The sequence below is a fragment of the Spermophilus citellus genome (genome assembly GCF_964194105.1).
Source record: "Spermophilus citellus genome assembly, chromosome: 19".
Lineage (NCBI taxonomy): Eukaryota > Metazoa > Chordata > Mammalia > Rodentia > Sciuridae > Spermophilus > Spermophilus citellus.
The window spans coordinates 16,711,045-16,736,537 of record NC_138201.1 but is presented as its reverse complement, the minus strand read 5'-3'; the positions used below and the strand labels follow the sequence as shown (position 1 = coordinate 16,736,537).

Sequence of the window (25,493 nt, the reverse complement as noted above, 5' to 3'; positions counted from 1 at the left end):
GAAACCTGCCCAGCTTCTCTTCCTATCTTCCTGATCCACCCCTGAGGCAGTGCCTCTCAGGCAGGTTCAGGTCTGTAGTCATTTCTTGGTATTTGTGAAATGTAGCTCAGAATGACAAGTGCGCATGACCTGAGGGCCAGAGGACCATTGGGACCTGTTTTTCAAAGGTCCTAAGAAAGCTTAAAAAACAAACAAACTTGAGATTTAACTACAGATAAAGCAAGAAGAAACCTGAGTGTAGAAAATGTCCAAAGATGAAGGGGGAGGCCTGGAAACTGAGTTTGCTAGGGCCACCAGGACACAGGAGCCCAAGATGCAGCTACATGGCATGGGCTGCTGCTCCTAGTCAGGGACAGCACTGAACACCTAGGCAGCAGTGGCACAGTGGCATCCATGTATCTAAACATAGAAAAGGGACATAAAGTGTGGTGTGAGATCAGGACAGTGCACCCGCCCCCCTGCAACGGAGCTTGCAGGCCTGGGAGCTGCTCTTGGGAGGCAGTGGTGATGTGAAGTTGATTCACTTTTTTCTTTAAGTGTCATAGTAAGCTCACAATTAAACTTCCATAAAATTTTTAAAATTTAGGTTAGAACGAATACATTACAGCTGGGTAAGAATATTTTCTGTTAAATTTTTTTTTTTTGCTTTTTAAAAATTATTTCTTTAATACTGTATTGCCTGGGCTGGCCCCGCATCCTGGGTGCGAGCCACCCTCCTACCTCCCAAGTAGCTGGGACGACAGGCCTGCTGTTAGCTATCCTGTTTTTTGGAGTATTCTGACCAATGATTAAAAAGTATGGTTTAATAAGTCCATAAACCAGCCATAGTCATCAACGATGGTCAAGTGTTCCGCACAGCGTGTATCAAGAGCTGGTGCCGTGCGCTGACTGACATCAGCACGTCCCCGAGCAAAGGGATCTTCCATTATGACCCTCCGGGACCACCGTCACACACGGGAATCATTGTTGACGGAAACATGGCTGTGTGCCCGAAACCTAGGTGTCTGCAGGGTTGGTTCCTGGGCTCTTCTGGTGACCTGGGGCACCAGACCTTATCCAGATCCCCACCTCTCAGTAATAGGACACTAGTTGTATTGGATTAGGTCCCTAGTGTCCTCCTCTTACTTGATCATCTTTTACAGTTGTAGATGGACAGAATGCCTTTATATTATTTGCTTATTTTTATGTGGTGCTGGGGATGGAACCCAGTGCCTCCCGCATGCTAGGCAAGCGCTCTGCCACTGAGCTACACCCCCAGCCCTGTTTTCATCATCTTAAAGACCCTATTTCTAAATAAGTTCACACTAATAGATACTTAAAGTTAGGAAGTCAGTAACTTTGAGGGAAGACTGAACTGAACTTATAGCAGAAATTACAGGAAATTCAAAGTTACTAACCATTCTACATTCTTCTAAGATCTCGGTCTCTCTGGAAAGGTAAAATTTTTGGAGCCAGATACAAATCAGAATCCCTGCACTGTTTCAGGTTACCTTTGACAAGTGGCTTAACTTCTGAAGCTCAATTTACTTATCTATAAAATGGGAATGAGCCTCACTTTGCAGTGTTATGGGGGAAGGTGATGGGTCTTGAGCTCGTGAGTGGGCATGCAGCACTGGGTAGACGACAGCTGTCCATCTGCATCAATAATGTACTCGACAGGGAAGCTCTAACTCCAGCACTGGGCTCTCTAAAGGCAGAGTTCCGGTGGGATATGCTTTTCGCCGGGGCTGCAGTAGAGTGGATGAGGCATGTGCCGGTGACACTCCAGGGTTGATGTATGAAATCTGAGCAAGCAAAAAGAGATGCTGATCTGTTTGGAGTTGATGGGGAAATCAGGAGGTGGGGACACTCTCACCAGCTTGGGTGGCACTCGCTCTGGGGTTTGGCTCCCTTGACTTTAAATGGACGGAGGAGCATGGTTTCCTTCTGGATTATTAGGGGATGCAAAGCTGTGGATGGGCCATATCCCTGGCTGTGTCCCTGCAGAGGACAACAGGATGGAAGCAGGCAGCCTCGGGGTTAACAAGGCGTTTAGGGGACAGTCTGAATGCCCAGCTTTTTCCTGCCGGTGATGCACCTCTTGCCCCTCCCCAGGAGGGTGTCTGCCCCATTTTTCACCACCCCTGTGCAAACATCTTCCTGACCCAGCCCCTGCCCATCTAAAATCAGTGCAGAGCAGTGACAAAACCTGTCCAGGATGTCATGGGGACACTCCCAGGGGCCTCTGCGCCTGGCTGGAAGGCTGTGACTTCCTTATTCAGGAGAGAAGGGGTGGCCCAAGGCATCCTTCCTCTTTGGGGGACTTGGACAAGCTGGCAACTTTTGGGAGAGCAAGAAACATTTCGCACTGTCTGTGCCCAGGACTTAAATGTTCCTTAAACTCCCAGAGAAAAGGCTTCTCAGCCAGATGCAGCAGTAGCTTAAGGGGTGAGGCCAAGGTCCTCAAGTTCAAGGCCAGCTCAGCAACTTAGCCAGACCCTGACACAAAAATCCAAAAGGACTGGGGATGTGGCTCAGAGCACTCTGGATTCAGCCCCCAGTACCCCACTTCTAGAAACTTAAAACAAATGTTAACTGTATAAACATCCCTGCGCGCACTTGACCTTTCATTTGCTGAGGAAACTTTATAAGGTTAAGGAAGCCTTTGCTTTTTTGCCCTCCGGGGCAGGGATCCTGGTGGGGAGCTTGCCTCACACTCGCCAGACTCGGGTTCACCCCCAGCACCCACGAAAAAGAACTATCAGTGTTGAACTGTGTCCTTGAGGCTACCAGAGGACAGATACAGGTAGTGAGGGAGAGGAGGAGAGGGCTCTGGCTGGGCCCGACCCGATGCCCAAGGCTCCCTACTTTCTCTGTCCACACCCACCGTGTGGTGGTCGACCCCTGGTGTCGGGAAGGACCCCTCTGTCACCTCTAGGAAGATATGTGTTGTGGGGAGCCTGGACAGGATGGCACAGAAGATCCCCAGAATATTTCTTCAAAAGCATGAATAAAAATGTCTTCTGCCCATATCCTCTTCTTGGCCATAAGAATTTAGACCCAGGTTCTAGCCATCGTCCTCAGTGGGACTCAGCGGAGGCCTCCATCCTGAGGGTTTGTGCTCCGGCAGCACACTTCCCGCTGGGGGCTTTCTGACCGTTTCACTTGGCATCTAGATTGCTTTTCCCCAGATGCTGTGGGCAGTTTGGTTTCTGAGCTCCAAGAGGGTAGGGGAGTGGGCAGTCCATACTCCTACAACCGTCTAGGACGCAAGTATGAAAACTGCCCTCTCCTAAAACAGTTGGTCAGGAGATGCCCTCCCAGGGTGGTGGCCAGGGCACCCTAAGCCTCGGTGGCCTCAAGGCCTCCAGGGTCGGGGCAGGGTTTCGTTGTCCATCTTGGTCTTTAACCCTAGAGAACAGAGGCGACTTGCATCTCTTGGGCAGGATGCGTGTGGTTTGGGGCTGCCATCCTGTCCCGTCCAGAGAGCACATGACTCTGGGACTTGGCGGGGTCTGGGTATGATTCACAGAGGGGGAGGGGGATGTGGAAAACAATGTCTGTCTTTAAGCTCCGGAACCAGGGAAATGAGCTGGAAATGTGAGTAATGTATAATTTTACTAAAATTATCTGCCAAGTCCTTGGACCTTTTCTTTTTGTGCTCCCCCGTGTGGGATCCGTGGTACCCTAGAGGACCGTTTTTGCTGGCAGGTGAGTGGGCCTCTTCTCCCCCAACCTTGGGCACTGGAGCGCAGGTGCCATCGTCCCAGCCTCACCTCTGTCCTGTTAGCTGGGTGACCTTGGGCAATGCTTTGCCTGCTGTCGGCGTCCCTTTCCTTGGTGATGTGGTTTTCACCCTCAGGGTTGGATGCCTGGGGCTGAGCTTTGCAGGTATTAATGCCTCTGGCTGTGAGAGGGATGGAGGATGCCCGGTGGACTGGTGACCTCGACTTGGGAGGATGTGGAGATGCTGTCTGACCTTGTCCCTGGAGGCCAGTCTTCATCCTTGGGCTTCCTCAGCCCTCCTCCACTGTCAGAGGGGTCCATTCTGAGCTGCAGCCCCGCTGGGGCTTTCTGTCCCTTCTGGAGAGGAAGCTCCTAGAAGGCAGGGCTGGGCTTTACTTTCTGTAACTGCCACAAAATAGGAAGGAGTTGAACGAGCAGCGTCCACTCAGTCATCATGGGAGGGTGAAGTTACATGGGAGGGCTGCTCTCACTGTGGAGTTGGTTGTTGTGTTTTGGTGTGAGGGGGAGTGTTGGAGTTCTTTGAAAATTGCCAGGACACATGGGGGACATATTATCTAAACTGGCCCCCTGGGTGAGTGTGCTGGGGTCAGATGCGCCAAGCCAAGGCTTGCTCTGGGGTCCTTGAGGCCGCATCGGTGCTCATGCTCCTGCACCCCTCCACAGGCTTCCTGACCGAGATGCATGATCCATCTGGGTGCTGTGGACGCCCTACCTTCCATTTCTTGCCAGGTCATTTGTACAAAGTCTCACTTCCTCACAAAAGGTCATGGTGTGTGTGTCATGCAGGCAGTAGAGGGACCAACACAAGGAAGGGCTGGTGGTGGTAGCTGGGGGGCTTCTTTCTTGAAGGCACCATGGGGTTCAGGGACTCTGCTGCCATGTTGGTGATGCAGGGGGTATGGAGAGGAAGGAAAAGGTGACACAAAAGCCCAAAGTGGCCGCATCTTCCTGGAGCCAGGGCAGGTGCGTGGTTGTGACTACAGAGAACAAAGTCTGCAGGCAGAGCCGAGTAAGGATGGGAAATGGAGCTGCTCCGAGCCCTAGGGTAGGGCTTGATGCAGTCCGACTCGCTTGATAGAATGAGTGCCGGGCGTGGTGGCACACTCCTGTAATCCCAGTGGCTTGGGAGGCTGAGACAGGAGTATTTTGAGTTCAAAGCCAGCCTCAGTAATTTAGTGAGGCCCTCAGCAATTCAGCCCTGTCTCTAAATAGAATACAAAATGGGGATGGGGCTCAGTGGTCGAGTTCAATCCTTGGGAGCGCACCCCACCCCTCCCCCCAAATGACAGGTAAGACAGAAAATCTGAATAAAGTGGGTTGTCAGATAGTGTAGGTCATAAGGTCACCCTTGGAGGGAGAGGGGCACAGGGTCCATGGGATTGCTTCTTAGAACTGTAGGTTAATCTGTTATTTAGAAAAGACCTTCTCCTGTGTACAGAGTCCCCAAGTTCACCGCATCACGCCCAGCCAGTCCTGGAGGTGGTCACCACTGTCTCCTCGGGCTCTGCCGGCACAAGCCTCTCCTAGATCCAGGTCCTCTGGAGGCCAAAGGATGAGACTCCTAGAATAGTCTGTATCTTAAAGAAGTCTCAGAAATCATCTTCCATATTTTTAAGACTTGCTTGTTATAGGAGAAAAAAACCCAAGAGCCTCTGTGGTGGCAGAAGATGCAGGGGCTACCAGGGGTGAGATGGAAGGACAGGGGCTGTCACCCCTGGTAGACAACCCCTGCCGAGGCCCATGGAGCATTCAAAGTGCTACACGTGCTCGAGGCCAAGGTGAGCACTGCACTTGCCTAAGCCGATGGCTCCTGCTGAGGCTTCCACTCTCCATGCTGGGCTGAGCGAATGCAGATGCCGCCAATTCCTAGCCAGTGATCTGGGCCAGTCACTGAACTCTTCTGGTTTCTGTCAGGAGCGGGTGGCTGTGGCACCTCCTGACTAGGGCTGCTGGGAAGATGGCATGAGCTGATGCCTGGGGAGGTCCAGGACCCAGAGCGAGCACTGGGTCACTTTGGATCTCTGTCATCCTGCCTAAATGGCAGGTCCTTGGAGACCCACAGACCAGCTGTCCACCTCTGAGCATGTGGAATTCACTGTGCAGATGGGCAGGGGAGTGGGGGGCTTGTGGCTCAGCCCCGCTAGTGCCTGGGGGCTTGGGATGCAGCCCAGGTCGCCAGCTCACCTGCCAGGTCTGTCACCAGCTCTCAGGAAAAAAAAAAAAAAAAAAAAAGTTCATGGGACGTATGTGGCTCACCTTCAACGTCCCTTTGCCATTTGGAAAAGGCCAGGCCACCCCATCTGAGTGCTCGCTCTTCTTTTTCAGGAAGACGACCAATGGAGACTGCAGAAAAGACCCCCGGGAGCGGAGCCGCAGCCCCATCGAGCGCGCTGTGGCCCCTGCCGTGAGCCTGCATGGCAGCCACCTCTACACATCCATCCCCAGCCTCAGCATGGAGCAGCCCCTTGCCCTGACCAAGAATAGCGTGGACGCCACCAGGCCGGCTGGCCTCTCGCCTACCCTGACCCCCGTGGAGCGGCAGCAGGTAGGTGTGCCTGGGTCCTGGGCGTGTCGGCCAAAGCCCCAAACAGAGGGCCCGCGGGGAGGCAGCATCTTCGCCGTGTCACCCTCTGTCCTTCAGCTTGGCCTCCTCTTAGGATGCATAGGCCCTGGAGAGATGCTGATGTCCTTGAGTTTCCGTCTCTGGACAGTGGAGGCTGGTCTGGCTGAGGCATGTCTTGATCTTCCTCGGCCCTCAGTGCCTTAGTTCTTCTGCGAAGCCGGTGGCCACTGGTTATTAGTGCATGCTGCTCAGAAGCCCATGGCTGGCACAAAAGGCTCGTGGGGCAGCACGTGATAGAAGGGGGTGATAGTAGCGCAGATGAGTCCGGGGAGGACAAGGTGCAGAGCCCTGAGGGGACACGGTGTGTGGCATTCTCACCTCTCTGTGCTACGCTCTGGGGGCTTGCAAGTCAAGTCAGTCCCCTGAGGAGGTGCCCATCTACATCGGGGCCGGCCTTATCATCGGCTGCATTCCTTCATTTAAGACGACGATGTGGACGCCCGCCATGCTCAGGGCAGTATGCCAGAGCAGGTCAGGCAAGGCAGTTTTGTTCTCGGGGCACTCGTGGTTTAATATGGAGGAGGAAGAGGGCTGAACCCAACTATAGCAGTTCCACCTGCGGTGTACCACTGAGTGGCCACTGGTTTGATCTGGTAACAATGTGAGGCCAGCTTGTTAGTATCACCAGGTGCCATACTCAGAGCAGAGTGTGGGCAGTGGCATCCATGGGGACCTGGCTCATTCTTGGGGAGAGGGCATGTAACCTGCACAAGAAAGGACCCAGATCTGACCAGTTTAAGCGTAAAAGAAATTCACTTCTAGGAGGCCAGGAATTGAGTCCTTTGTCTGTGGCCACTGCAGCGTCCCCTAGTGCAGAGCAGGGGGGCAGGATTCAGCCCTCAAGGTCCCTCTCAGAGCTCCTGCTTTAGCCCTTGCTGGCCTGAGGAACATGGCTCCCTGAGCCTCACAAGGACAGGATGGGTCCTGGGCAGGCCCTGCCTGTCTTGGTGTTTGCTTTGATGGCTGCTCTCGGCCTTCTGCTTGGTTTTTGGCTACAGTTTGAGACTGGACAGTGTTTGGTCCCGACTTTACTCTGGTCTCCCTGCGGCACGCGCTGCACCTGGCTAGAGGGCAGATGGCTTGGCTGCCACCAACCTGCACACTCACGTAGGGCAGTGCGGGTGGTGGTGAAGTCCCCCCTGGGCCACTGGTCAGCTCGTCACATCAACCTGGGTACCTTCAGGGAGCACCTTCCTGGGCCACTGGGACCTAGACTGTATGCTCCAAACTCCTCATCTGCCCAGACCCTTAAGAGCTTGCTGCCAGGTACACAGAGGCGAGTCCCTTGGTCCCTGTGCTTAGCAGCTCAAAGGCACCCAGCCATTCCTGGGAGTGTCACTGTGTTCCCCACCAGTGCTGGGCGGGCCGCCACCTGAAGTGTATGTGTTGTGCCCTGTGCCAGCCGCCCTCCTCTGCATGGTGGAAAAGGTGACTCACATCTCCAGGAAGTTGAACAGGAAAGTTCCCACGGAGGCGTGTCTGGGGAGGCTGTGGAAAGTGTCACCTATGTCATTATTTGTGATGGCAATTTGGAGGTTTAGAGGTGTTGAAGGAAGATATGGAGGTGACCCTGGGGCTGCAGCAAAGGAGCAGGGTCGGGAGGAGATGAGGCATTCACACACCAAGGGCCCGCACAGGCAATGACAGGCAGCCATGGTTCCTGGACTAAGTCACAGGGGAAGGAGGATCGTGAGGGACAGTTGCGCCCTGCCGCTCGTTTGCTGTGCGCCTTCACTCCCCCCATCTGGAGGACAGGGTGGGGCCATTTGGTCTCCTGAGAACCCAGCACCTGGCATGAGGCTGCTCAAGTGTGGAGCCATGTCCAGATTGCACTTGGCTGGCGAGGAGATGGGGGCAAGGTGCAGTGGCTTAGTGTGTCCAGAAGCACACAGTAGCTCTTGATGGCACTGACGTACAGACTGAAGTGCAGTCCAGGCTTCCCCAATGTCCACTTTCAGCAGTGTTTCCGACACCCGAGTTGCACGAGGGGGGGTGGATGGGGAGAGACCTGGGGCGTCTCTTAGGGGTCCGAGTCATGGGTGCAGCTGGCTCAGGAAGGAAGGGCGGCCCTGATCCTGGATAGTGGGCAGGGCCCTCCCCCCACCTCTGCTTTGGGCCTGTCCCATTTCCGGCCCACATGGCCAGCCCAGTGTGGCTTGTTCCCCTGCTGACGTGTTGAACTGTTGAGAGAATTCCAAATGTTCCTTTCACATGCTGCTGCCAGGCCACAAGTCCCCCACCTGCGTGTGCAGTTTCTTGCTAGACACAGGCACTTGCATGTGATCCCAATTCATCTTCTAACTGCAGACTTTCATGCAGATCCTGTTGCTGTCCACTGCCTGTCACAGGAGGAAGGCGAGGCATGTGAGCCTTTGCTCTCTTTCTTTGGGGTCCTGATGTGGGGCATAAGGCTCTCACTGGTGGTGCCCTTGTATCTAGCTACCCTTTGGCTGTCTGGGTGTTCAGCCCCCACCTTCCTCCATCTTGTCCTGGGCACTAGGAAATGTTTTTTTCTGGCTGGAACCTGAAGTTCAGGTTGGTTCACAGAATATTGTTGCCCCAAGCTTGGGGACAGATGCACTGTCTGATCCCTGTTGTGCAGCAAGTGTGGCGGAGGGGAGGAGACGGATGCTGGTGTCCTGCTGGAGCTTGAGGGACTCAGGTGTGGTGGTGTTTCAAGCTGATCTCTGAAGAGGGTGGGAGCTGCCGGGGACTCCGCTCTATGACACCGCTCCTCCGTTCCCGCTGGCATTTCTCCCCCACTAGTGGCATCATGATTTGTGTGGTCTTCAGAGGAATCCGCTTGGGTATATCAACTAGAAGCTCCGGCAAACAACAGGGAGGGGACGGCTCCAAGAGACCCTGTACCAATATGGCCAGGGTTTCTTTTGCCATCAGTGTCTGTCTCCATTCAGATTTGAGGGAGGGGGCCAGTCGAGCTCTCAACACGTCTGTCCCATATCCCTCGCTGATCTGTGACCGAGAGACACTCAGAGAAAGGACAGCCCGGGAGGGACCTCAGTCTCTCGGGAACTCAGTCCTATAGCAGTTTGGAAGGGCTTGCAGCCTGGCCAACTGCAGAGCCCTGAGGGTGGGGATGAGGTGGGACTCCCCACCCGTGCTGTCATCTTGGAGGCCGTGGTAAGTAGCTGACTCCCACTTTCCTCCTGCAGAACCGGCCCTCGGTGATCACCTGCGCCTCTGCTGGTGCCCGCAACTGCAACCTGTCTCACTGCCCCATTGCGCACAGTGGCTGCCCTGCGTCCGGGCCCGCCAGCTACCGGAGGCCGCCCAGCGGTGAGTGTCCTGGAGGGGTTCCCCACTTCCTCACCCTGCCCGTGGTCTCTGAGAGTCACAGATCAAGTCTCGGGCCAAAACCCCTCGCCTTGAGCACATACCATGCAGAGCTTGAGTCAGCGGTGTGCTGCTCCTGGCCCTCCGGGACCTCGTGCTCTGGGGGGGGGAGGTCAGAGTCCTCATTTACTGCCACATGGCCACTGTCGTGCAGGCACATCACAGAGCAGCGGCCTGCCCACATGCCCAGCAACAGAGTGGGGAGGGCAGGGGGGCCCGCCCCAGAGCCCTATTGGTGACCCATGGTGCTCTGCAGATGACCTGTCCTGATTGTTCTCCTGCTTCCTCACAGCCACCACTTGTGACCCTGTGGTGGAGGAACACTTCCGTAGGAGCCTGGGGAAGAACTACAAGGAGCCCGAACCAGCACCCAACTCCGTGTCCATCACGGGCTCCGTGGATGACCACTTTGCCAAAGCTCTGGGCGACACATGGCTTCAGATCAAAGCAGCCAAGGATGGTGCATCCAGCAGCCCCGAGTCGGCCTCACGCAGGGGCCAACCGGCCAGCCCCTCTGCCCACATGGTCAGCCATAGCCACTCCCCATCCGTGGTCTCCTGAAGGGATGCCACCCTCCGGCAGCACGTGGATCTGCATGGTTTGCCTGAGCTTTGAACAATCAGTGCTTCAAGACAAAAAAAAATTGGGGTGGGGAGGGAGGGATAGGGATGGTTTATTCGCAAAAACCATGTTGTTGGGATTTCTTTTCTGTTTTCATACTTGCTTGGTATTCTTCTGCAAGGGGCTTCAGATGTGGCAGCAGGAACGACGTGTGGAACATCCGTCTCATGTAGCATCCTTACTTCCTGCCTCAGTTACCAAAGAAACCTCTGATGCAGGCCTGTCGGGGCCCAGACTCTGTGGCACACATTCTCAGTCACAAGCCATGACGACGTTGGGGACCCAAATGCTTTATGCTTTCTTCCATTTGCTTCTCGAGCGCCAGGCGTGCGCAGCTCAGCTTCCATGGCGGGTTTCGGGGGTCCGTGTGTGCGCGCGTGTATACTTGAAGAGAACTGCCGTGTCTGATTTGCACTTTTGGAGGACTGAGTTGCCTGCCTGGCAGCTTTCCGCGAGACGTGAGTGCTCTGAGGGCAAACTGCTGAAGAACAAAGGGTTCAAGGATGACATTTCCGACCATTTGTGCATTTTTGTTGCTATCGAATTTAGACAAAACTGCTTTGGAAGGGGAAGTCTCATACCGGTTATAGGTCTTTCTCTCTAGATTTCAGGTGCTTGCAACGGGACTGCAGACTCCACTGATCACGGGCATTTACCTTTCCTGAACACTGCGGTGTGTGAGGCTCGAGCCGGGGTGGGAGGATTCCAGAGTGCTTTAACCATGACGCATGTTTTAATGGAGGAAAAAAATAGCTGGTTTCTATTAATTGTATAGACAGTAAACACAAACCTTACTACTTACTAGCTTCTTTTCAGAATTAGTTTATTTTTGTCAGTTACAGTCCTAGATATACTTACTGCTGGTACAGTTGTACTCTAAGATTTGTATTTGATACTCACTTTACTTGCAAGGAGGGCTGGGCCACCATGTCGGGGGGCCAGGGTTTGCACCGCGAGCTGACACGGTCACTGGTTTTCTGCATCCCGTCTGCTTTTACGAGCTCCCAGGGGAGCATCTTCCAACTCCCCGGATGCGCAGACTGCTCCCTTCCACCTCCCTTGGCCCAACAGCAGATTGCTGACAATCTGTGATAAGGTATTTTGATGCTTCCTCGCATGCTGGGGCCCAGGCAGTATACATTCCTGACTTTATACACTTATTGCCACATTTATTATCGTCTGCTATATTAATGGCTACTAACTAGAAATTAGAAGAAAGCGGGATAGACATGGCTGTGGACACCCCACAGCTGCTTTTCCTGGTCCATGAGCTGTTCTGCTCCCCCACCCCTCAAATGTGCTGCATTTGGCCTGGCCTGCTGGAGGGCTCAGGACGCCATGCACACGGCCACCTCATCCAAGGCTTTATGGACTCCTTCACACAGGAGCCCTTGAGGCTGGCTGCCAGGAGGAGAACAATACAGGTTAGCTGTTGCATTCTGGGGACTGGCTCTTGTAGTCACAGGGTGGCTGCAGGCCTTTAAAAAGTGGAAGAAAAGCCCTTCTCCTCTTGCCTCTGCACACATTTCACTCCCACTTTACTGGGCTTCCAAGCTTTGGCATTCGGGCCCCTATATTTTCTGTAGGAGAAAAATTGTTGAGAAACACTTTTTTTTATATAGGTAACTTTAAGACCATCATTACGCTGTGCGTAAAGAATGTACAGAGAAATTTGTAGGTATTTTTTGAAGAACAATTAATTTGTTAATGATATGTAGCTATTTAATTTTCCCCATTTCCTATCGTAATCATTCATTTTTTTTTTGTTGTTTGGAAAAAAAAAAGTTGATCTTTTTTTGTTGTAGATTTTGTCTGTAAAGTGCAGGCACACAGTTATTCTATGAGGACACTGCATCTGCATTAATAGCCACTAGTTTGTTATTGCTACAGGCTACTGAGCATTGTAACAGGAACACGACCGCACCGCGGATGGGCTCTGCGGAGAACCCACCTCGGACACTTCTGTCGGTGCACAGGGTCGTCAATTGGGAGGGATGGCAGTGCCGGTGGCCGGGTCCCCGGTGCGCTGACCTATCTGGGATAGGCAGTTCCCTGGAGGGGGCTTTGGGCAGAGGGAGCAGTGGAAAACCAGATGTTTCCCCAGCACCCTCCCTGAGAAGGGGCTCCGAGGTTCTCCCCAGGGCCGCGCTGTCCGCGGTGCGTTCTGCCCCTTCTCTCCATGTTTGTAAATCTGTAATATACCATTCTCTGTGGCCTGTTTTTCCTGGAAGAAGAAGAAAAAAAAGGTTTGGCAGGCCATCTTTTTTTTTTTTTTTTTTTGTACTTAAAAGTAGCCTTAAGAACAATAATAAAGTGCTCTTAAACCACAGGCTGTACGTGTGGCTCTTCAGTCCTGGGTGACAGTGTGGTGGCTGTGCACCACTGAAGTCCCAAAAAAGGTAATTTTTAGTTTCTTGACTGTCTACTTTAGGTCAAGTGTTGTTTCTAAGTCTCTGTGGAAATCCTACTGCTGTAAGAGGTACCCCTGGACTCCATTTTGACTTTGGTTCTAGGCCTAAGTCAGAAGCTGAACCCAGATAAAGTGTTAGGGGTGCCTTTGGCTCTGCACCTGTTCAGGGGCAGGCACCTGTGCCAAGGACGTGCCCGCTATTCACAGCCGGCACCAGTGTGCAAATCAGAATGGAGGGGGAAACCAGCCTACCTTACTGTAGATGCACAGACAGTCACCCCGCAGAGAGGACCCTTGAGGTGAGGGGTTGGAAGGGAGCCAAACTGCTTTCTCTAGACCGGCCCCAGGACTCTCCCCCAGCTTGTGGAAGCCTCAGCGAAAAGGTTCCAGTCCTCACGGGTAAGGTGTTGGACTAGAAGGTGGAGGAGACCCCCCCCCCCCAAGGCAGAACACCACAGTGGGGGTTGCAATGCACCCTGGGAACTTGGGTGCTGCCTCCCTACAGTGGCTCAGGGCAAGAGCTGGTTTCCCACTTCCCAAGTCCTTTACTGTTACCTCTGAGGGCCAAAGCAGAAGGATCCTGTGACATTAGGAAAAAAAAAAACCCAAAAGAACTTCACATGGAGGGAACAGAGCCCCAGATCAATGGCTGTGCCAAAGCCAAGGTTATTATTGAAGTGAGAGCTGGGGGAAATGGTGACCCATGAGAATGCAGAATGCTGGCAGCAAAGGGAGCACCCCAGTCTTCAGGAAGAAAGGGAACAGGGAGGTGACAGGAGCCCAGAATCAGTCTGGGGTAACAGTCCTGCTCCAGTGACTGAGTGTGGCCTCAGCAGGCAGCCAGAGAGAGAATCAGGCTCCACACGAGGCGTGGCTGGTTCAGATGGTCTCATCGTCGCTCATGTCCCAGATCTGCATGGAGAAGGGGAGACGCTTAGCAGAGGTGTTGGGCTGCCAGATGGTACTCACTGATGCTGTTGTCATGACAAAAGGATCTCCTACTTGCATTCAAAGCGCTCTGCACCTCCCACACTGGTTCCCTTGTCATTGAGGTACTGACCACCCATTTCTGGTACAAGGAATCAAATCTCAGGAGTTATACTTCTCTTACCCAGGGTCTCACTCGGATGTGAATGGGGAGGGTGGCAACTTTAGGCTGCTACCCTCTCATCACTCCACCAGAGGGTCTTACCCAGCCACAGGCAGTAAGGTAAGCTCTGTGGGGTGGGGGGTGGGGTGCTGGCTGCAGAAAGCCCTGCCTAGTGGCCTATAAGATGCACCCCACGTCAGGAGGCTGCCTCCTGCCCGGCAGCTGGCTCCACTGTCCAGTCAACTTTAGTCCAGTTGCTGACTCTACAGCTAATGCCAGGCAACTGCTGTTGCTCAAGAGCAAACTCCACTCCTGCCAGGCCCAGAGGTGGCCTGGGGAGGACCTTGGACACAGCCAGATCCTGCCTTGCGCCCTAGACTGTCTGTGGGGAGCCTAAGACTCTTCTGAGTCTGACCCAATGCTGTGAGTTTGGGGAGTGCTCCGCTGTAGCATCACAGTGAGAAGAGGAAGGAGGGATGAGGGGGAGGCCTGACCTGCCAGCCCCACAGGCTAGACTTTCCCTGCGACTCTGGCCATGAAACACTCATGGCCCTGGGGTGGGGGGGAGAGCAGGCTGAGGCTTTGTACAGCACCCTGGCTCCCTGGAGGCTGGTCCCCAAACCTGTGCCTCCAGACTTTCAAAATCCTTACAACTGGTTGCAAAAGACCCCCAGCCCAGCAGAGCTGCCAGGATGAACAGTGTGTTTACATGGGGCGGCCTGAGGGCGGCCCGGGGAGCGGGGAGGCCTGGCCAAGGTAAACAGCCACACCAGCTTGCCTTTCAAAGGCAAGGATGTGGAAAATAAATAGAGGGAAATTTCCTCCCTTCTGGGCTGAGGGGGAGCGGGTGACCCTCTCCTGCCCCTCCATTTCTACACAGGCCCACTGCCTGAGCACAGGAGGGTGGGTGGCAGAGTGAGATCCCGATGCTGGCGAACCAGCACCATGAATGAATGGGCAGTATGGGGTCCAATGACCCCAGTGTGTCTGTCATGTTGGGACCTGCTTCTTGGTGCAATTTTCCCACCAGCTAGAAACACCCCCTGGGGTGGAGTAGGGGCCCCAGTTCCAACAGAGGCTGCACTGCTGAGCCCCGGAACCTGATCTGTGGGTTCTGAAGGTCTGAGTGGGGAGACTGAGTCACTAGAGGGTTTGCCAGCATCGTTCAGCCACTCTTGACTGTCAGTGAACTCAATCATGTAGCCCTCCCTGTGCCAGGCACTTTGCAGACCTGGAGCGAATGTGCCCTCCTGCCCTCCTCATACCTGCCTGTGAGGTCCAGGGGGAAAACCAGCTCAGAGAGGCAAGACAACTTACCCAGGACCACACAACAGGCAAGCTGGGAGCATGCATGTGGTGTGTGGAACAGTGTGGGGAGCCATTCTGACACGTGATTGGGTGACTCCCGTTAAGGGCCTGAGGCACTCTGGCTGTGTCGGAGTTATCCCGACCCTTTCCTGATGAGAGAGCCCATCCGTGTGTGGGTGTGCGTAACCACTGACCCTGGAGACCCAATCACTGACCCTGACCTTGGAGTGCAGCCCCCCCCTCAACCTTCATTGGATGGAATTCTCCCCTGAATCTCTTGTCCCCCCAAATAAAAGGCTACTCCCCGGCGTGTTCGCTCTCTCTCTCTCCTGCTAGCCCAGAGTAATCCTCGCTGCCCTGCTGGGCGGCTGGAGGCAGGGAAACAGGGAGGCGAGCCGTCTCGGACCTAGCAATATAAAATAAGGTACTGTCTGTGTGTTTTATTTTGATCTCTTCTAACTAACTTAATGCCAGAACCTCATTAATGAAACCACTGCGCAGGCCGCGTGGTAGAGAACAGGCTGAGCACGCTGCATGGAGGAGGGGGCACAGAGGCATCGGGCCAAGAGGAAGGAGAATGAAGAGCCCTGTGCACTGACACTTTAGGACCTTCTGCCCAGCCTCTTCAGGACACCAGCTAGGGCAGACTGGGTACCACTGAATGGCACACTCTGCCAGTGGGTGGGCAGGGCTGTTCACACTCTGGGCCAAGGACAAACTTTATGGGAAATAAAGAGCATCCAGACATCCTCTGACCACTTCTTCATCTACTGTCAAAGCTTAGCTATGGGGAAGGGGTGCCCCCCCGCCCACTGCAGGGCCAGGGAGATGTGGACTAGGTGGCTGTGGGCTGGGAGGGAGCCTGGCTGGCCCCTTGCTCCTGGACAGATTTAACCACTCAAAGGGGCTGGCCAGTAGGGCTGTTCTGTTGAGCCTGGGCTGCAGAGGATCCTGTGGGACACCCAAAGGGCTTATTGTGACACAGCCCTGGAGCAGGGGGCTGGCGGGTGGTGGATTTTACATAACTGCATGGGGTTTTTCCAGAACCAGCTCCCTAGCAGGGACAGGCTCTGTGGAGCACCCTGGCCTTCCCCCTCACCAGGCACAAAGGCAGCACCTGGAAACAGACTTCATCTCTTCCTTGAGCATGGACCCTGAAAGGGCTGAGATCTGCCCTCCAGAGTCCTTAGTTCCAAGTACAATGCCTGGCCTAAGCAAAGGTGCCGTGGGTGTCCTCTTAACAAAGGAAGGTTGAGGTAAATTGGCACAGATTTTAAAAATATAAATACTCAATGCTGGTAAGAAGACACATGGCCACAGGTGGGGTGTAAATTGGTACTACATGTTTTAAAAGAAGATACAAAGCTTTTTTTAAAAAAGTCTACCTTCTAAAGGAGAAATTAATAATCTCTTTGTGCAGAAAATATTAAAGAACTAGAAAATCCAAGAAAACAAATGCTAGGTGGACATGGCAAGAGAACTCTTTTAAGACGGCATCATAAAATTAGCAAGTTCCACCCCCCCCCATGTGTGAACAATGTCCAGTTCAAAAGCAGAACGAATGAGGTAAATCCATTGTAAGAGCAGTGAAAAAGATAAGCTGCTGGGAAATAACCCTGATATCAAATGTGCAAAATTTATATGGGGGCAACCCCTCAGAACATTCCTACAGCAAGCCTCCAAGAATTTTAACTTCAGAAAGACAAAACTGAACTGGAACAAATAAGCAACACCCCTTGTTTTTGCACAGGACAAGTCAACATCAGTAAAGAGTCAAGTTTTCCCAAGTGAAAGTAGAAGTTTTAAAAATCAACTATTTCTTCTGGAGCTAGAGGAGCTGGTTCTAAAGTTTTGTGGAAAAAAATAAGTAAGAATCCTAGTAAAACTTGGGAAGAGGGACAGTGATGGCTCCCCTGCTCCACGTTTGCAAGTCAAGGCAAACAGCATCAAAGTCTCCAAAAACAAGAGTGGGAGGCGTTGCTACGACAACAGCTACAACTAGAACAGAGTGAGCCTGGAAACAGTAGGATGTAGAATCCACACACGTCCAGAAAGCTAGCATTTCACCATGAAGGTTTGGAGAATGGGAGCTCAAATCATTAGAAAAAGATGGACTTTCAAATAAATGGGGAGAATTAGTAATTTGAAACAAGATAAAAATTGATTCCATGTTCTCTGCTGTATCTTGGCATCAACTCCAAACGGAACAGAGATCTCAGTGTTAAAGAAAACAAAGCCATGGGCATGCAAATGGGTACTTCCTTTACAATGTGGGAGGGGGGAGCCCTGTGAACTTGAGCCTATAAGAAAGAAAACGGGTGCATTGACCCTGAAGAAACGTGTGTACTTTTGCATGGGAGACCCAATAAACAGAGTAATAAAAAAGGAAAAAAAAAAAAAAACCCAAACTACAAACCAGGAGAAAACATACCTGAAAGGGCCACCACTACTCCCTAATTGACAATTCTCAGAAATCAAGAGGAAAACACCAATAAGTTGACTTTTAAAAAGGCCAAGGATGTCAACAGTTCACAGAAAAATCGACAAATGACCCTCTGACACAAGAAAACGTGCTCAACCTTACTCTTAAGAACAGAAATGCAGACATTTCTTAGGACACAAAAAGAAAAACCTGACATGCATTTCATGGGAATTGAAGCATCTGGCCTTTGAAAGAGACATCAGAAATGAAAAGGCAAAGGAAAGTCACAAGCGAGGAGAAAATGTCTACGATGTCTATGGGAAGGATTTCAATTAAGAATTCTCAACCTTCAGTTAAACACTCAAAACTGATTTTCCTTAAAACTGGGTAAAAGATTTGAACAGACATTCCACAAGGGAGGACACAAAATGGCCGCCAGTGCTTATCAACCTTCGTCCTTAGGGAAATGCAGAGCAGGACCCCAAAGGGACACTGCACAGCACCTGTAGCAAAACCAATGGGCAGTGGGCTCTCTGTGGGGTGCAGAGCAAGCAGGGCTCCCTGACCCCGCTAGAAGGAAAGCAATGGCAAAACCACTCTGGGAAAGGTCTGGTGATTATTAAAACCAAACACACTTCCCCAGTGACCCAGCCATTAAACTCCCATTTACCCCAAGGGGGAGACAAGTCCACAGAGGCTTGTGCGACAATGTTGAGAGCAGCTTCCTTCCCAGGGGGCACAAACAAACTGGCTCAAGTGGCCACCAATAGGAAAACAGAAGAAATAAACTGGAATATCCATACAATGGAGCTACAGCATGGCTCTGGAATGTTCCCCCAAAGCCCATGTGTTAGAAGTTCGGTCTCCAGCATGGCACTTCTAGGAGATGGCGGAATCTCTAAGAAGTGGGAGGCCTTCCGTCCACGGGGAGCAGACCACTGAAGGGGACAGTGGGATCCTGGTCCCTTCCTCTTCCTCTTGGCATCCTCACCATAAGGTGAGCAGACTGCCCTGTGGGGTGTTCCCACCATGCTGTGCTTTCTCAGTGCAGTCCCCAAGGCAACAGAGCCGGCTGACCATGGCTGAAACCTTCCACAGCGTGAGCCAGAACAGCCCTTTTCTCTTTATAGGTTGGTTGCCTCGGAGTGGGGGGGGGGGGTGTTACAGTGACTGGAAGCCACCACAAATGGGCACTGCCTACCCACGGAAGGAACAAATGAGTGATGCACATGACATGATGGCATCTTTATCCGGAGTCAAAGCAGCCCAGCAGGGAGGGAGGGAGGGAGGGAGGGAGGGAGGGAACAGGGCTCCATCATGCAGCATGAATAAGCCTCGTGAACCCACACACAGCACGATGACAGACCGACGACGTAGTTGCCATCGTATTATTGATAGAAATTTGCAGGGCTGGGGATGTGGCTCAAGCAGTAGCGCGCTCGCCTGGCATGCGTGCGGCCCGGGTTCGATTCTCAGCACCACATACAAAGATGTTGTGTCCGCCGAAAACTAAGAAATAAATATTAAAAAATTCTCTCTCTTAAAAAAAAAAGGAAATTTGCTACCAGAGACTGAGGTGTCTTACCAAGAAATGATGGTTGCGATCATTTCACTGTGTACACTGTCTTCAATACTACATCCTGGATAGTTTCATTTATTCGAAACCCCATAAGAGGCAAAACTAATCTATGGTGACAGAAAGTACACCACGTGTCACAACCCAACAAACTATGCCCTTTAATGGGTGCAATTTATTGAACATAAAAAAAAAAAAACTTGCTGAGATACAATTTAACTGCATTGAGAGCACATTTCCATACCTATCAGATTGGCAAAACCCCACAGCTGGACAACACGTCCTGTCTGCGAGCCTGTGGGAAGGCGCACTCACACGAATTGCTGGTGGACATGAATAGAGATCCACCCAACAGAATTACTTGTGCTTTACCTTTGGGCCCAGCCGTCTCACTTTCTAAGAATACTTAGACACGCCTCCATGTCACAAAAGGTCATTCTTCTTCACTGTGTGATTTGCGACAGTAAAGGACTAGACACAATTGGAGAGGGCCTCCATAGGGAACCTACCGAGGGACCATTCACTGAACATACACACCTGGACTGCTGTGACCCCACACAGTGGGGTCAAGAGTTCAATCAGCTCACGGGGGCTGATTTCCAGGAATTTTTTTTAGGGGGGGAGGGAAATGTGGAGCATCTATGGTATGCCACCTTGTAAGAAAAAGGGGAAAGAGGTGAGTGGGAATGGAACCGAGCAAACTTCTCACTACAGAATCAAGTATGTAAAAAATTTAAAAAATAAAAATAACCAAAAGTACAAGTAACAAAAACAAAGAAATTGGATTTCATCAAAATGAAAACCTTTTCTACTTCAAAGGACACTACTAAGAAAGTCAGAATGAGAGAAAATATTTGCAAATCATGGATCCGATAAGGGTCTTGCTGCTCAGTGAGAAAAAGACCACCCAGTTAAAGAGTGGTGAAGGAGTTGAATAGACACTTCTCCAATGATAGACACATGAACTGCCAAGAAGCCCAAGAAAAGGTACTGGAACATTGTTAGTCACCAGGCAAATGCAACTCAAAAAAGAGACACCACTTCACACCCACTAGGACGGCCACAAGAAAGGCAAACAAAAAACAAGTGTTGGCAAGGATCTGGACAAAATGGAGCCTTAGATGTTGCTTTGAGAAATGCAAAAACGGTCTGACCACGTTGGAAAATAGCCTGGCAATTCATAAAAGAAAATTAGTTACTATACAACTCAACAATCCCAGTCCTAAGTAATTGCCTAAGGGAAATGAAAACACGTCCACACAAACACTTGCACACTAACGTTCATGGCATAATAGCAGTAAAAAAGTGGAAACCACCAAATATCTACCAACCAATGGTTAAGTAAAATGTACACCCACCATCCATGCAACAGAATAGCCCAGTCCTTCCTTCACGCGGACATCTAAATGACCCCAGGACAGGGGCACCACTGCCTCGAGATAGCAGAGTGGAAATTACAGAGAAGATGACAGCACTGTGACAGGGTGAGGGGGGTGTCTCTCTACCTCACCTCATCATTTCCTTATAATTAAACATAATTCCTTGCATACAACCCACTGAGGATGTGAAGTGTGTCACTGGAGCGTGGCATTCTTGCTCCAATCACTCCCTCTTATGCTGATGCTCAGTAAGTGGTCCCCAAGCCAACAAGATGGCAGATCTGCCCAGGGCAGTGTCCTGGCTCCAGGGTCCCCACCTCTGCCTCCTACCCAGAGATGGCAGGTATTAGTCTGTGCAGTTCTTGGCCCCCTTGGGTGGGCTGGGCCCATGTGACCCTCTCAAGTCACGGCCCCACCATTGAAGAAAGCAGAGCTGGGCCACCACCCTGGAGGAGGAGGAAAGGGCCCTTCCAATCCCAAGGAGGTTGGTCCTGGACCACACAGGCCTCAGGGCCTCAAGGTGTAACCTCTCTCCAAATGAGAAAGACTCGCTTGGAAGGAGCTCTGCGTCACAGTTTCAACTCACACTCAGTTTCTGGACCACACTGCCTGGAGCCTGCCACAAACTAAGGTTCTTTTACAAACACTGTAATTACCTCATGAATGACACAATTATATTTTGGTTTATGTGTGTTAAAAGTACTCATTTGTTAAATGTAAACATTTTAAATATACCACAGTTTGTGAAAGGGGGTTCTGGCCTTTCTTTGTTTTAATATCAGGATGGAGGCATCTAGACTTCTCCAGGCCTCTGAGCAGATGCCCCTCCTCGCTGCAGCTGCCCTCCCAGGTGTGATCTCCCTGGGGGCCTGGGCATTTGCTCGGGACAGGTGAAGACGTTGGACTAGAGCCTTGAAGGTGGACAGCAGACCTCCCAGGCAGGATTCAGTCCCCCTGGGGAGAATGGAGGCCCCATTTTGTTCCAAAAGGGCATTTAATAGCCGCTCTTTCCTCCTCTCAGGTGCACCACCCCTCACCAACCACTTCGTGGGTAGTGCAGGCCAGAGGGAGGTGTAGTCTTCATTTCCTGCATGTCTAGGGGTGGTCAATATCTTCCTCAAACCTTTGGGACTAAGTTGTGGGGAGGCACTGGCCCTTAGTCTGTGAGCCCATAGTCAGTACTGCTAGGACCTAGACCTGAGAACCAGGGAAGAAGAAGAGGAGAGACCCCCAGAAATGATTCCAAGCAAGATTCAGGGGGAAAGGCAGCAGATAGACACATTCCCAGGAGAGCTGGGCCAGGCAGGGCTACTCGGGACTAGGAACCCAAGCGGAGCCCAAAAGACGAGGGAGAAGACGGGCTTGCAAAGGAACGCACAATGGACTATGGCTGGTGCTTGGTCCACGACATCCTAGGCTGAGTCCGTGGAGAGGTAGGGATGGGGAGGAAGTGGTCCGACAGGTCAGGTTGGGGGTGCAGCAGAGTACGGGCTGCAGGGTCTGGGCCAGCTGGGAGCTGGGGGATGGGAGGCAGTGATGGCTCCAGAGTCACTGTGTAGGCTCTTGATGCCTCAAGTAAAATGGGTGCACTGACCCCCAGGTATCAGTGACTCTGGCTGTTCTTGGGCCTATGTGAGCCCTCTGGTGCTGTTCCCGTCCACACGGGGGTCAGCAGGCCATGTTTCTGAGGGAACTCTGGGCCCGAGACCACTGATACCTTTATTCTCCTGAGCCCCACCCTGAGCTGTTCCCAAGCCAGGCCACAGGAATAAAGAGGGGTGGGCACTTCCTGTGCTTAGTTCAGTGGTATTCAGAAAGGATGCTCTACTCAGATCAACTGGGGGCTCCCCCAGGTGGCAGAGCCTTGAAGGTGGCCAGGCCAGTCCAGGCCAGACCTCGGCTACTTGTGCAACACGTGGCCAAGCCCTGGGGCTGCTGGGTAAGGCCCAGGTTATGACTACTGGGTGATGGATTCCTGCCTGGAGCATGACAGAGACCTGAGCAATACAGGGCTGCCAGCTCGCTCATGGTAAGTCCAGAATGAGAATGTGGGCCCCAGGGTCCTCATCTGCCTGTTGGGTGAGGGTGGCTGGTGTGGACTGCATAGGCCTGTTGGTGCCTGCAGATGACAGGCCTTACAGAGTGAACAAGATGAAGACAGGCAGAGGCAGAGAAGAAGGGCAGACAAGGTGGCAAGGGAGTCCCACCCCCTCCAGACTTCCTGGTGCCCTTGCCTGTCAACAGCTGACTTGACCTACGCTCACCCCCTACACACAGGCCTGTCCTTCAGGGGACTAAGTGATTTCTCCCCCTTTCTGTCCTGGTGGGATCTGGGCCCCCCTCTCACACCACCACTCTGGCACCTCCCTTTTGGAAGATGCCTCCTACCAATCTTGGGAGAGGGATTAAGACCTGACCTCTTCTCTCCAGGGTCCCTAGCTCCAAAGCCAGCCTCCAGAGGTTTGGGGCTGGTGCAAGCTGATGGGGTGGGGGGCAGAACAGAACTTTTGGGGCAACTCCTGGCTCTAGTCCTCTGGTGGAGAAGTTTCTCTCAGCTGTTCCCATTCCCAGCCCTACAGGTGCCACCAATTCAGGGCTTCAGGTACAGTGACCTGACACCCCCTAATCAGGGGGATCTAGGAACAAGAGAAGAGTTTTACTAGAAAGAAGAGTCATAGCAAAGGCAGCCGGTAAAACAGAAATAGGGCTGCTAAGGATGAGGGGAGAAAAGGGGGAAAGGAAATGCTTTACACTGGCAGGATGGGGGGCCTCTTCAGTGGGGTTTGGAGGAAATACACCTGCAAAGCTGATCAAAGGCACAGCAAGGGGACCAGCACTGGGTGCTGCACACTGCAGGCTGCCTTGCCACCCATGCTCCTCTCCACCAGCAAGGGCACTGGGCTAGGTGACACTAAGCTGACATTGGGCTAGGCCTGGAAGAATGGCCTAGGAGCCCAGGCTCTAGGCTGCATTTCCTCAATTAGGCTCATGCTCAGTAATTTCATACTTTGGGGCTCCACTCCCAGGAATGAAACTAAGACCGGAAACACAGCAAGACCTGGGGTGTGCCCTGCCGGGGATGCCCAGGGGTGCCATCGTAAAGGAGGAGCAGAGTGGGGCTGAGAGTGGAGAACAGGCTGCTGAGAGCAGCTGTGGTGCTGGGGAAGAACAAATGGAGGCAGACACACTCTGAGGAGAGGCTGCTGTTGCCACCACCCCACCAGGGGAAACAATGGGCTCTGAGGCCAGGGCCCTCTGTGGAGAGGATGGGGAGAAGGCATGTAGCATGGACCATGGCCAGGAAAGAAAAACTTCTGGCCTGGGCTGTATGGGCCTGGGGCTGCTCTGACCCTCCTGGTAATTTTTCCTGCTCCCCCATTTCTCCTTGGGGCCTCAAGTCCTGCCCTACCAAGACCTAGGAGAGCTTGGGCTGTGCTCCTGGCATAGGACAAAATCTTAGGCAGGACCTCCTTTAGAGCAAGTTTTAACTATGAGAAAATGCTCAAAAGTGTGTTAAGTGTAGAGAAGACAAAGTTACATGTTTGATCTGATCCCAGTTAAAATAAAAAAAGGAGAAGGAAAGAAGAAACAAATACTGAGGCAGGAGAAATAAAAAATAGGTAGAAGACATAAAAGAAGGACAAGGAAATTAATCTGAACTTCCCCATACCATTCCAGGCCGGTCACTCCCAAGCGAGCCTAGTCGCTCTCCCAGGCTGGTCACTCCTAAACTTCTAGGGAAACCCATAAATCTTAAGAGTTAACCATAAGATCATTCACTTATGATCATTACTTAGTTCACTGCCAATTAGCCAACCAACAGGTAGATTAAACAAAGAGATGTGATATTTTAAGAAACCTGTAACATTAGGTACTTTCTGGTGTTATCTATTGATCAGAAAATAGAGACCCATTCTGAGAATGACCAGACCACCAGAAAGCATCTTGAGATCATCAGACTAATGTCACCTCCACCCCCACCAGGCTTCCTTTGAGAGAGAAACTGGGAATTCAAAGCACATCTCTCAGTGTTGAGATGGCCCACATTCTCCCTTGAATGTGTATTCCTGACTTTCTTAAAAAAAAAAAAAAAATCTCTGTGCCTCTTCTGAAACATGCTGAAATTCTTTTCTGTCTCTATATGTCAAGGACCCCATTTGTCCCGAGTCAAGTTCTCCCCTTTTTCTGGGAACTCCTGGGGACCTTCTTCATGTGATAATTCTAATCCTGGGTGTGAATTTTATTCCTGATTTTTAATTTTATTTTTAAAAACATGTTCACATATTATTTTCATGATCAGAAAATGAATGGAGTGGGAAGAGTGAGGATTCTGTACCTCTAGGACCTGGGGGAACACGCTACAGGAAGCTCAGGGCTGTGGCCCAAGGCAGAGACGGGGTAACTGCCGTTTCCTTCAGTTTTCCTCCCAAGGAAGTGCAGAGAAGCCAGGCGCAAGGCTGGCATTTTAGCCACAGATTCCTTAGTGAGGTTTCTAGACAGAAGACCCTGGAATCTAGGCCCCCCACAAAGCAACAGGCCACTCCAAGTCCCTCCTGTTACTAGTCTGGAAAATGGGACCCAGGGCCCTGCTATATTTAGCAGCCTTCTCCAGGGAATGTCCTTAAATGAGGACATTTAACCCCCAGGAGTTGCTGGAGAGTTCACTGCCCCACCTAGAGAGCCTGACTGAGCTCCAAGACCACACTGAAGCAAGTCCAAGGCTTGGTGGGGAACAGCCTGGTTTGGGCTCTGAGTCCTAAGGACCAGTGAGTGACCTTAACAAGAGCAGCAGCTACTGCTGCGACCCAAGACAGGGCATGCTGCTCAGTGCTGGGCTTCAACTCTCCATGGAGTTTGGGGAGTGGCATGGATTTATTTTGAGGATGAACAGAAGGCAGGGGACATGTAAGAGAAGGGTGTCTAGGCCCCGGGCTCCTTTGCTTTCTCCCAAGCTTCAAAACACATTTTTTTAAATTAGGTGGTA

General features: G+C 52.0%; 2 protein-coding genes across 6 annotated transcripts in view; one reads left to right on the top strand and one right to left on the bottom strand.

Annotated features, from left to right (window-relative positions):
* The window catches only part of VGLL4 (vestigial like family member 4), a 135,589-nt gene extending 124,349 nt beyond the window's left edge, over positions 1-11,240 (top strand). For all 4 annotated transcript variants that reach the window (XM_081276208.1, XM_081276210.1, XM_081276211.1 and 1 more), the window contains 3 exons: positions 6,052-6,271; positions 9,523-9,646; positions 9,996-11,240. In XM_081276208.1, coding sequence (XP_081132334.1) covers positions 6,052-6,271; positions 9,523-9,646; positions 9,996-10,264 — 613 coding nt within the window. In that variant the 3' untranslated portion in view covers positions 10,265-11,240. The remainder of the gene's footprint in view (positions 1-6,051; positions 6,272-9,522; positions 9,647-9,995) is intronic.
* A 6-nt stretch (positions 11,241-11,246) lies between these two features.
* The window catches only part of ATG7 (autophagy related 7), a 247,491-nt gene continuing 233,244 nt past the window's right edge, over positions 11,247-25,493 (bottom strand). For both annotated transcript variants that reach the window (XM_081276205.1, XM_081276206.1), the window contains exon 19: positions 11,247-13,646. In XM_081276205.1, coding sequence (XP_081132331.1) covers positions 13,614-13,646 — 33 coding nt within the window. In that variant the 3' untranslated portion in view covers positions 11,247-13,613. The remainder of the gene's footprint in view (positions 13,647-25,493) is intronic.